Here is a 12,289-nt window from a genome sequence, read left to right as displayed (position 1 = left end):
TCAAAGTACTATATCCTTTTCATCCCCTCTGGCCTATAAAACCCGCCAACCAGCTTTGCATTGGTTGTTACACCAGCCTTTAAAACTGCACCTGGAGTGTTGGTGAGTTCATGACAGCATGACTGGAGACAGGGCTGTTGTGTGCTGAGTTGACTGTGTAAAGATGATTAGAATCATTAACACAAATGCACTATGTGAATGACAGAGTCTGAAACATTATTCTGCTATCAGTGTCAGCAGATGTCATCTTGTCTTGCCAGTAGCTGGGGTTGCAGTCATTCATCCAGAAAAGAGGACGATGTGTGATGATTAGGGTAGACAGGAGCAAACAGCATTATTCAATGGCAGACCTCTTGAATCAGTAGGCGTCACCGAAGCATTCTGACAAGGCAGGTGTATTCTCTGCTCCGGTGCAGATTCAGGTGGTCACTACAGGGCCTTTTGGAACTCTGCGAGGTCTTTCTTTCAGAGGGTACTCAGCACATTCTCTCTCACCAGGGTAGTAAAGGCTTTGGGGCTTTTCCCCAAGATATTCCCAGAGAGCACCGGTCGATCTCTTGGTGCACATTTTAGAGCAATTATATAAGCTATTTATGTGAGAACCTAGATTCAGTGGCTGCCTGTTTATTTTGAGCCTCGACAGTAAAGTTGAATATTAGAATGGAAAGATTAAATATTCTGAGAGCTCTGATGAAGCGACGTGCATGCTTTGTTGTCAGGACTGAAGGAAAGCAGGGAACTTGGACTCTGAACTGCAGAAACAACATTTTCCTGTCATTAAAAAAAAAAATACAACAGGTATCCTGAAAGATGATGTTTCTGAAAGATAGTGTTTTAAGAAAGTCTCAGGATCCAGTTCTTTTAAAAGAAAGTGTTCAAATCACCAGAAAATGGTACTGTTCTTGCATGCACTGATTTGAGGGGCTCTTGTGAGCTTGTGCCATGTTGAAAACCAGGGCATTGCTGAGATTCCCAGAGGCGTTTCCCCAGTGAATGCTCTACAGTGGAGGGTCTGCCTCTCGGCCTCAGGGATACAGAACCCTGCCCTCAAAGACTTCTAAGGATGCCTGTAACTGTGATGCAGGCTCACATTTGCAAACTCACAGAGACTTACCCGGGGAGCAGACTGGCAGCTTACTAATCACAACAGGAACTGAAATGTCAGCCCGTCTGAAGCACATAGGTCTGCCTGCCCTGGGCATTTGCTCCCTCTCAGCCTGATTCCTTAAAAGCCAGATTCTATAGGAAACCACATTTACCTGGTGACTTCCGGGAGAGCAAGGAATGAAAAGAAGAGGAGCTAGTTATTTTCACGAAGGGTCTTGCATGTACAACTTGAGGCCCCCTCAGGCACCAGGGGGAAGAGGGAGTCAAGGGAACTGTATCTTGGGTTCACCTAAGCCCAGAGAATGCTGGCAAGAGCCCCACACCTGTGACCTCAGCAACTCTCCATTTTTCTTGGTTTTCATGGCTGATCAGCCCCTTGCCATCCATTGTCCATCTCCAGACATATCGCGGTTCAATCAAATAGATTTCCCACATTCTCCATTACAGTGGAGTGCCAACCTTAAGATCATTCGGCGGGAGTTTTGTACGTTCCAAACTTTTATAGGAAAGGATGTATCTTTTTTTTTTGACATTTATCATGGTCTATTTTATTTTTTAATACATGTTTGCTTTTTTTTAACATCTTTATTGGAATATAATTGTTTTACAATGGTGTGTTAGTTTCTGCTGTATAACAAAGTGAATCAGCTGTACATATACAGATATCCCCATATCTCCTACCTCTTGCGTCTCCCTTCCACCCTCCCTATCCCACCCCTCTAGGTGGTCACAAAGCACCGAGCTGATCTCCCTGTGCTATGTGGCTGCTTCCCACTAGCTATCTATTCTACATTTGGTAGTGTATATATGTCCATGCCACTCTCACTTTGTCCCAGCTTACCCTTCCCCCTTCCCATATCCCCAAGTCCATTCTCTAGTAGGTCTGTGTCTTTATTCCCATCTTGCCCCTAGGTTCTTCATGACCTTTTTTTTTTTTTTTAGATTCCATATATATGTGTTAGTATACGGTATTTGTTTTTCTCTTTCTGACTTACTTCACTCTGTATGACAGACTCTAGGTCCATCCACATCACTACAAATAACTCAATTTCATTTCTTTTTATGGCTGAGTAATATTCCATTGTATATATGTGCCACATCTTCTTTATCCATTCATCTGTTGATGGACACTTAGGTTGCTTCCATGTCCTGGCTATTGTCAATAGAGCTGCATTGAACATTGTGGTACATGACTCTTTTTGAATTATGGTTTTCTCAGGGTATATGCCCAGTAGTGGGATTGCTAGGTCGTATGGTAGTTCTATTTTTAGTTTCTTAAGGAACCTCCATACTGGTCTCCATAATGGCTGTATCAATTTACATTCCCACCAACAGTGCAAGAGGGTTCCCTTTTCTCCACACCCTCTCCAGCATTTATTGTTTGTAGATTTTTTGATGATGGCCGTTCTGACTGGTGTGAGGTGATACCTCATTGTAGTTTTGATTTGCATTTCTCTAATGATTAGTGATGTTGAGCATCCTTTCATGTGTTTGTTGGCAATCTGTATATCTTCTTTGGAGAAATGTCTATTTAGGTCTTCTGCCCATTTTTGGATTGGGTTGTTTGTTTTTTTGATATTGAGCTGCATGAGCTGCTTGTAAATTTTGGAGATTAATCCTTTGTCATTTGCTTTGCTTGCAAATATTTTCTCCCATTCTGAGGGTTGTCTTTTCGTCTTGTTTATGGTTTCCTTTGCTCTGCAAAAGCTTTTAAGTTTCATTAGGTCCCATTTGTTTATTTTTGTTTTTATTTCCATTTCTCTAGGAGGTGGGTCAAAAAGGATCTTGCTGTGATGTATGTCATAGAGTGTTCTTCCCATGTTTTCCTCTAAGAGTCTTATAGTGTCTGGCCTTACATTTAGGTCTTTAATCCACTTTGAGTTTGTTTTTGTGTATGGTGTTAGGGAGTGTTCTAGTTTCATTCTTTTACATGTAGCTGTCCAGTTTTCCCAGTACCACTTATTGAAGAGGCTGTCTTTTCTCCATTGTATATTCTTGCCTCCTTTATCAAAGATAAGGTGACCATATATGTGTGGGTTTATCTCCTGGCTTTCTATCCTATTCCACTGATCTATATTTCTGTTTTTGTGCAAGTACCATACTGTCTTGATTACTGTAGCTTTGCAGTATAGTCTGAAGTCTGGGAGCCTGATTCCTCCAGCTCCTTTTTTCTTTCTCAAGATTGCTTTGGCTATTCGGGGTCTTTTGTGTTTCCATAAAAATTGTGAAATTTTTTGTTCTAGTTCTGTGGAAAATGTTATTGGTAGTTTGATAGGGATTGCATTGAATCTGTAGATTGCTTTGGGTAGTAAAGTCATTTTCACAGTGTTGATTCTTCCAATCCAAGAACATGGTATATCTCTCCATCTGTTTGTATCATCTTTAATTTCTTTCATCAGTGTCTTATAGTTTTCTGCATGCAGGTCTTTTGTCTCCTTAGGTAGGTATTCCTAGGTATTTTATTCTTTTTGTTGCCATGGTAAAAGGGAGTGTTTCCTTAATTTCTCTTTCAGGTCTTTCATCATTAATGTATAGGAATGCAAGAGATTTCTGTGTATTAATTTTGTATTTTGCTACATTACCAAATTCCTTGATTAGCTCTAGTAGTTTTCTGGTAGCATCTTTAGGATTCTCTATGTATAGTATCATGTCATCTGCAAACAGTGACAGTTTTACCTCTTTTCCGATTTGGATTCCTTTCATTTCTTTTTCTTCTCTGATTGCTGTGGCTAAGACTTCCAAAACTATGTTGAATAATAAGGGTGAGAGTGGGCAACCCGGTCTTGTTCCTGATCTCAGTGGAAATGGTTTCAGTTTTTCACCATTGAGAATGATGTTGGCTCTGGGTTTGTCATATATGGCCTTTATTATGTTGAGGTAAGTTACCTCTTTGCCTAGGAAAGGATGTCTCTTGCTTGCTTCCCATAATGGCTAATCCACTGTAGGTGAATTTTGCTGGTTTAACTCAGACCACATTCTCTTTACTAAGTTCTAAGGAGGCCCCTTACCTTAGCCCCCATCATCAGACAACCCAGTTATAGCACTGTCCTCGGCCAAAATTTTCTTTATTCCTAGTCACGTCCTTCAGCCTTTTGAGAACCACTCTTCTTTCTCATTTTTGAAGATGCCCAATGAATTATTTCCCTGTTTTTAGTCTTCCAAAAGGGAACAAATTTGTGCTTATAATAAGCAACATTATGAATAAAACTCACCTTTGGCATTATTTGTCTGTACATTTAATTTTCTGGGTAATTTCACCTGCAGAGATGGGGATTGCCAAGGTGTTGATATTGCCCAAGTATGGCCTAATGACAGAGCCCCAGCTGAGTTTCCCTGACATGGCCTGGATGGCACTCCTTCTCCCTTCTCTGTTGGTACTTATAGCCTTTACTCTCCCAACTGAGCACCTCATTCAATATACTCTTGCCTGAAGTGATTCTCTCTCATCATGCCATCTGAACTGTAATCTCTTTGAAGGCAGACCTGCGTCCCAAGCTTTTCCTTCATAGGGTCTAACAGTGTGTGTCTTAGTTCAGGCTGGTATAACGGAATACCATAGAGTAGATGGCCTATAAACAACAGAAATTTCTCACACTTCTGGAGGCTAAGAAGTCCAAGATTTGGCATCTAGTGAGGGCTCACTTCCTGGTTCATAGATAGCTGTCTTCTTGCTGTGTCCTGGAGGTGAGGGAACTCTCTGGGGTCTACTTTATAAGGGCACTAATCTCATTCATGAGAGCTCCACCCTCATGACCTAATCTCTTCCTAAAGGCCCCATCTCCAAACACCACCACATTGGGGATTAGGTTTCAACATAAGAATTTTGTGTCCATTCAGTGGACAAATATTCAGTCCTTAGCAGCATGCTTGGTATATGGTTGGCACTCAGGAATCCCTTGTCCTTTGGTCGTTTGGTGACAAGGTGTACCTTCCTTTCCTTCTCTCCCTCCCCTCTTACTAGCTGCTCACTCCTGTGATAGCATGAAAGAGGAGCAAGGGTAGAGGGAGGGGCAGAAAGAAGCCAGATCCCTTGTCAGATTTGTCTTCCCAGACAAAGGGGGGCCCAGATCCATCCATCCGGGTGTGAGGTCTGGGCATGGAGTCGAGGCACCACTTTCAGGGTGGGGTAGATGGCGTGAAGAGGTAAGCCAAGGGAGTGAACTGAGAGAGCATCTTAGAGAGAAACCGAACACCAAAGCCTGGGTGACCACCCAACAGGCCGGCAGTCTAGATGGGTCCAGCCAAGAGGGAGACAATGCATGTAGGCCACCAGCCCAGAGGCCAAGGAGAGGAAGAGAGAGAGACCCTGCCAAGAGCAGGTTTTTTGGTAGCCCCCTGTGATCTCCTGTGCTGGGGACTCTGTAGGGTGCAGAGGGGCATAGCCCCAGACGCACTCTTCCAATGTGCTGCCAGTCCACCAGGGACAGGAGAGAAAAGGGCAGAGTGGAGGCCCCTATGTGTTTCTAGAGCCATGAGGGGTACCCTGGTCAGGAACTGTCTGTTTGTGTCCCCTGTCCGGCCTCACACAGAGACACCTCCAGAGAACTTAGCTAGATGCCTGGAGGAGGGCTTCCCAAGCCTCAAAATCAAGCTGAAAATTGCTTCCAGAACCTTACCATGTTCCTCTCACAAAGCCCCCTGAAGGGTACCCAGCCATGAGGAGTCTGCTCCTCTGGTTATTTTCAACAAGTCACATGTCTGGGCCCAGAGCTCTGAAGGCAAACTGGCTTGAGAGGTCAAGTGGCAAATCGTAATTCCTGCCAGGGAGGACAGTTGAGCCAGCTGACGTGCTCCTTCACTTGGGGCTGACCAGACTTGCCAGACAAAGGGCAGAATCAATTATGAAATCCTTTAGCAGGAAGCAAAACCTGCCTTCCTGCTGTCTTCACTCCAGAACATTCAGATCTATTTCCTTCCCGGTAATAACGGTAAGAAATGAAATCTAGTTCATATATCCTTTGAAGGATGGTGTTTGCTTCTGTGTCCAAGCCAACAGATCTACATGCAGGGAAATGCACATGCACGTGCACCCAGGCCTGTGTGCCCCGCACGTGTGAAGACCATGGAAGGCATTCTGCTCTCCCAGAAATCAGAAAACGTTTGCCCATTGACTTTCTTAAGAACATTTTCATGTTGGCTCTTTTTTAATGATTTGCCAGTCTGAACACTGAGAGATGTGAGTTCTGGGCCCATTTTAGCTCCAACCTAGCTGTTAACATGGCCCCTCTAGGCCTCAGTTTTCTCAACTTAAAGGGGACCCTCTGATCACTCAGAGCTCTGACGTCCTCTGTTCTTAGCGCTGACCTGCCAGTTGAGCAGGATGACGCCACCTGGGCCTGGAGCTGGAGTGTTTTATTTTCACTGTGGAGGGAGGAGAATAAATAGAACAAGTGCCTCTAAAAAATTCATGACTTATAAAAAGAAACGAAATTGAGTTATTTGTAGTGAGGTGGATGGACCTAGAGTCTGTCATACAGAGTGACGTAAGTCAGAAAGAGAAAAACAAATACCATATGCTAACGCATATATATGGAATCTAAAAAAAGAAAAAAAGGTCATGAAGAACCTAGGGGCAAGATGGGAATAAAGACACAGACCTACTAGAGAATGGACTTGAGGATACGGGGAGGGGGAAGGGTAAGCTGGGGCGAAGTGAGAGAGTGGCATGGACATATATACACTACCAAATGTAAGGTAGATAGCTAGTGGGAAGCAGCCACATAGCACAGGGAGATCAGCTCGGTGCTTTGTGACCACCTAGAGTGGTGGGATATGGAGGGTGGGAGGGAGATGCAAGAGGGAGGAGATATGGGGATATACGTATATGTATATCTGATTCACTTTGTTATAAAGCAGAAGCTAACACACCATTGTAAAACAATTATACTCCAATAAAGATGTTAAAAAAAAATTGTGACTTAAAATACTTGACTGAGTTGAAAGGATGTTTCTGTCTGCGCACCTGCAGGAGCTAGTTAATGCTGGTAAATTCAACAGAGAAAGCGTTGACCTACTACTTAACCTGGAAAATCAGTTACGTGATGTGCTTATGTCTTTTTGTTTGAGAATCATGAACTCCCGTGATGAATTTTCTACTGCCACATTTTTGCTACCGGTTTACCCACTTTGCCTTCTCAGTTCTCACTGCCCTGTCTTCCTGTGGCATTAAAAGAAAAAACAAATCAGGGGAATTCCCTGGTCCAATGGTTAGAACTCGGTGCTCTCACTGCCGGGGCCCAGGTTCGATACCTGGTTGGGGAACTAAGATCCCGTGAGCTGCGAGGCACGGCCAAAAAAATGAAAAAGAAAAAGAAAAGAAAAAAGATCATTGTCAGCTCATGTGAATACTTTATTAATCGTTTGTGGAGTGGTCTAGAGCTACAGGAAACCCTGACCCTGGTGTTTGTTCCGAATTATCTTAAAAGACATGTCCTTTGAAAAATGTGGCATCATTTCTCATCTAAGGAGGCAGGAAGGCTAAGTTTGATGAAATCAGGGCCAAAGTCAGTCAAGGAAAAAAAAAAAAAGCAGGACAACTTGTAAACCTCCTCTGCTACTAAGCAAAGCAGGCACCTGGCCAGCGTTGATCAGGCCTGGTAAATGCAAGACAGACAGCTCACAAACTGCTGCTTCCTTTCCAAACTGCCCCACCTGCCTCCGCAGCTGCTAGGGCTCCCGACACAGCCTCACACCCCTGCCTGCTTCCTCCGCCTTCCGAGCAGGCACTTGGCATGACCACGCTCTCCACACGCTGTTGGGGAGCACAGTACTTCCCATCCCCTCTCTCGGTGCCCCTCCGCCCTGCCCTGTTGCATTTCGTGTATTACATGCCAAATCTGACACAACACTAAGAGTTTTTTTTTCTTTGCACAGTAATCTTGGAAAATATGATGACTTGTAATTGTCTTTTTTTATTTGAGGCCCTGTGGTTTGAGGCAAGGTCGCTGGGGGAACGGCCTCAGTAAGAGGAGGCTCATGTGAAATTGGTTAGAAAAATGTTCCAACAACTGAGAGTGAGGAAGCCGTCCAGGGGGTGGGCATTGCTGGGGCTGAGCTGGGAAGAATTAGGCCACGGGGTGTTGGCAGTTTCCTGTGTAAGAAATTACTCTGATCCAGAGGTAAAGGAAGGTTAATTGGCAGAGTTTCAACTTCATTAGGTAAACACACATCTGTCCCCAGTCTAATTTCTACAAAGACAGAGAAGAGAGGAAGGAAAAAGGAGTCAGGGTAGAGAGCTGGAAGGGGCTGGCAACAGGGGAAGAGTCGTAAGCTCTGGGTGGAGGGCCTGTACCCATGCAGAGGTGGCCCTTGGAGCATCCTTCTTTTTTTTTTTATAATGAAGTTTGGATGCATATAGACAGTACAGAAAAATATTAAGAAGGAAACACATATGCACTCATAATCCTACAAGAGATCAGCACTATAAATTTCTTTCTTTCCAGTCTTTTCCCCTTTCTGAATATATTGTAACATGGCTGAGCTCATACTGTAGCTGCAATTCAATACCCTTTTTTCTTCCCCTTAATGTTGACATACTACAGTTTCTTGTGCTTTTGTAAACTCTGTGTGGTTTATGGCCGTGAGATGGTTTGTTTTGTGGATGCCCTCTGGCAGGATGGCCCCTTCACAGTGGTTAAGAGCATTCCTGTGGGGCAGATAGCCCTGGACTGGACTCTTGGCCCCCTGCCCCGTTTACTAGCCTGGTGACTTGGGGAAATGACTTCATCTCCTGAAGCCCCAATTATTTCATCTGCAAAATGGGCATAATAATATCACTCCTCATAGAGTTGTCACGAGGATTGGGCAAGGCAGTGCTTACTGATTCCCTCTGTGAAACCGCCTCCTCCTAAGAGGGAAGTAATATTATCATTTTACAGATGAGAAATTTCATCTAGGTGAGGTCACTTGCCCAGGGTCCACTGCTAAAAACGGAAAGAGCCGGGATGTGTAACGGCAGCCACATTCTGAAGCCCCGCCTCTTGCCCACCATATTATACTCTTACTTGGGGTCACTTGGCCAAATCACCCAGCTAGTAAAGAGAAGCGTTGAAATGTCAAGTCCAGAGCCTACGTGCTGTGATGCTCCCTGAGACAGTTCTTTGTGGGTCTCGTATTCTGTGGGTTTTACTTAAAACCGTTTCTTCCTGTGTCCTGGTGCTGCATCAGGCACCGGGAGACACTGGTGGGTCGGGCTGAGGATGGTCGGGTGCTTTGGCTGGTCACATCAGTACTTCTTCAGCATGCAGAAGAGAGTCCATGGAGCTTTTTTAAAGTCACAAGTATATGATACCCAGAGAGGGTCAGGACAGGTGTCAGCAGCAACATGGATCATATGCTCAAACCCTCCCCATTTCCATCTTTCCTTAATGATGTTGATGATGAGATGTTTCTCTCCTTGCCTTTGGTCCCCTTTTCCCCTGTGCAAGAATGGTGCCCAAGAACTGTGCCCTGGCTGGATTCTCGGCCCTAGGACATTTGCCAAGTCCAGCCTGTCTCCCACCTACAGCGAATCCTGGGTGAGCAAGGAGATGCCATTGATTGCATTGCTGCCTCATCCCCTCCAGAATGATAGGGTGTGAGAGAAAAACAAATAGTGGCTGATATGCGAAGAAACTCCATTCCAGTTTCCAGGGTATGACTGGTCTGTGGGGGAACCTCACAAATGGCCTACCAGCCTTGGGGTGGAAAGGGGTAGAAAGCTTAGAACCCTACCCAGCCACAGGGGCCCCTCAGCCTGCATTTTGTTGCAGGTCCCACATCCAGAGCGGATCTAATTTAGAGCCATCCCAGTGACTCTTTCTGAATCGCTTGGTTATTCAGCAGATTAAATCTTAATTGCAAATGCGGTTTCAGCGTAGGAGTACCATTGTGCTTGCTGGTTTCAGGCCATTTTTGCTGAGCCGCGCTTTTCCAGAAGGCTGTTACAAATTTAGAAAGGGGGAAATGGTATTTCATTTGTCCATCAGAGCTTTGTTTTGCAGACTGAATTTATTTTAGTACTTGTTTAAAGGTGCCAAAACCTGACGTCCCTGGAGAGAGAATTGCTCAATTTTTTTGGAGAGCTTCTCTGGACTGTCCAAACTACATCTAGAAAACACTGTCTATGGTCCTTATGTGAGAGGCCAGACCTGCCAACAATCTCATGTGGTATCATTTTGATTAATTTTTCAGAGACCCAAGAAGCCACCTCCTCCATCGGCTCCCGTCATCAAGCAAGGGGCAGGTAATATACCTTTCACTTCCGTCAACACAGTCTTTCTCTTACTGTTTTCCCTAACAAAGAAACATATCATTAAAATGTATCCCTGATATAGCCTCCCAAAGAGAATGACCAGAAAGACTTTGTTTCAGAATAAACCAGTTTTGTTTGCTTTGTTTTTATTTTTATTTTTTTAATAAACCCCTTTTGTGGAGAAAGGAACTGGTTGTCTGCTTTGCCTGTGCCTGCCCGTCGAGGGTCAGCCTGGGGAGAGCTGCTTCCCGTGGGTCACAGCTTCACTGGGCATGTATAGCAGTGCTGAATTTTCGATTTCTGTCCCGGGTGGTTAACCAAAATTTGTACTTACTTCACTTGCCCCCAGCAACAAAAGATGTTTTTCTAGCAATACTTTCCCTCCCTCATGATGCTTTTCTCATCTGGAAAAGAATCCAATTAATTCACTTTTTCTGTGTGGCTCAGATGTTAAGGTTGAATACTATAGGAAGACTTGATGCCGTTGGACACTTGGTAACTCATTGTACGCTGGCGTCTCATACATAAAGATGAGCATCCCTAGTTCCCTATAGAACTCCTCTTTATCATTGTTAAAACAAATTTTAGGGAGAAACTCCTCCGTGAATAACTAGTTAAGTGGCATTTAAAAAAATTAACAACTAAAACTGAAGAAGAGTAGGGGTATTTTTAATTCTACACATGCATAGTTATGATATTTCTGTAGCATTTAAAGTATGAATACATTTCCAGATTGGTTTATTCAACAGATTTATTAGGAGTGATTTTTTCCCGTTCTTTTGGCCCACCAAGTTGGGGGGAAAAAATCAGCTTGACCTCACATTCCTTTCCCATTCCCTTCAGCATAGTTGAGAATTACAGAGATTAAGCCCCCAAACGGGATGTTAATTACATCTCCTGCTCAGCCCCCATCCTTGTTTGTGTTGAGCAGTTTAACTTTGCCACCTAGTGGTTCTGGCTGGATAAATATTTTATTTTGCTGAAATTAAAACAGCAGACTATTGATTTGCTTTTTTTCTGAAGATCCTTTTCCATGGAAGCCTTGGTGACAGGTTAGAGACCAAGGAGGTGAGTTGAGTGGTCCCAGGCTCAGGTGGCCTAGAATGTAACTAGGGTTGGATTCTTCATGGTAGTAGGACTGTCAGTTCCTCCTGTGTCTCTAGGAATGGTACTGAAATTCTTCATTAGCATTAGGAGACCAGATCGTAGCATGGTAGGCAAATTGTTATCCTTTTAAGACAATTTGAAAAGGTTGTGCTGGATCTCTAGGGGCAAAGCATGACGGCATTTAATCTTCCTAGATTACTACTACTGCTCGTTTATCCTGCTGTATCATCTTGGGAACTGCTTTGTAATGGGGAGGTAGATATTCCGGTTTTCCTTGTGTTTGGTTATTTGAGGAAAAAAAATCAGATACAGAATTGATAGAAATCAGATACAGTGTTTAACTTGTAGTGAGTCATTAAAGAGTTAAGGTAAAGTGTGTGTTCAGTGGATTTTATTTTAAGTTCTTTTGCCTTCTGATGCTGTGTAATTGAGATTTTAGTACCAAGCACACATCCATAAGGTTGGTCGTATAAGGAGTTTGTCAAGCACTCAACCAAGTCCATAAATCAGAGGAGTACTTGTGATGCGTTTCATGCTTCAGCTATTTTCCAAGTACTCTTACGGACCTGAGGCCGCTGACACTGATGAAGTTCCCTGGTGTGGGAAGCAGCTGTGGTCCAGGCGTGTGAAGAGGAAGGGTGAATTGGCACATTTGGGAAAATGTAATACGTGAGGGATTCAGATGCAAAGGACCTAGGGAGAACCACCGTATCTTCTCTGTACATTCCTCCACTTAAAAATGTGTCTAAGAGGTAACAAACTACCAGTTATAAAATAAATAAGTCACAGGGATGTAATGTACAGCATGGGGAATATAGTCAATAATATTTTAATAACTTTGTG

The 12,289-nt window shown here is 43.8% G+C and overlaps 1 protein-coding gene across 6 annotated transcripts in view; it reads left to right on the top strand.

Annotated features, from left to right (window-relative positions):
- Window positions 1-12,289, top strand: part of SH3KBP1 (SH3 domain containing kinase binding protein 1) — a gene marked incomplete at its 5' end in the record, with an annotated part of 262,811 nt that overhangs the window by 196,032 nt on the left and 54,490 nt on the right. For all 6 annotated transcript variants that reach the window (XM_079726907.1, XM_079726911.1, XM_079726910.1 and 3 more), the window contains one exon: window positions 10,279-10,330. In XM_079726907.1, coding sequence (XP_079583033.1) covers window positions 10,279-10,330 — 52 coding nt within the window. The remainder of the gene's footprint in view (window positions 1-10,278; window positions 10,331-12,289) is intronic.

Source organism: Hyperoodon ampullatus, assembly GCF_949752795.1.
Source record: "Hyperoodon ampullatus genome assembly, chromosome: X".
Taxonomy (NCBI): domain Eukaryota; kingdom Metazoa; phylum Chordata; class Mammalia; order Artiodactyla; family Ziphiidae; genus Hyperoodon; species Hyperoodon ampullatus.
Note: the sequence above shows the minus strand (reverse complement) of the source record. Positions and strands in the feature narration are given on the sequence as shown.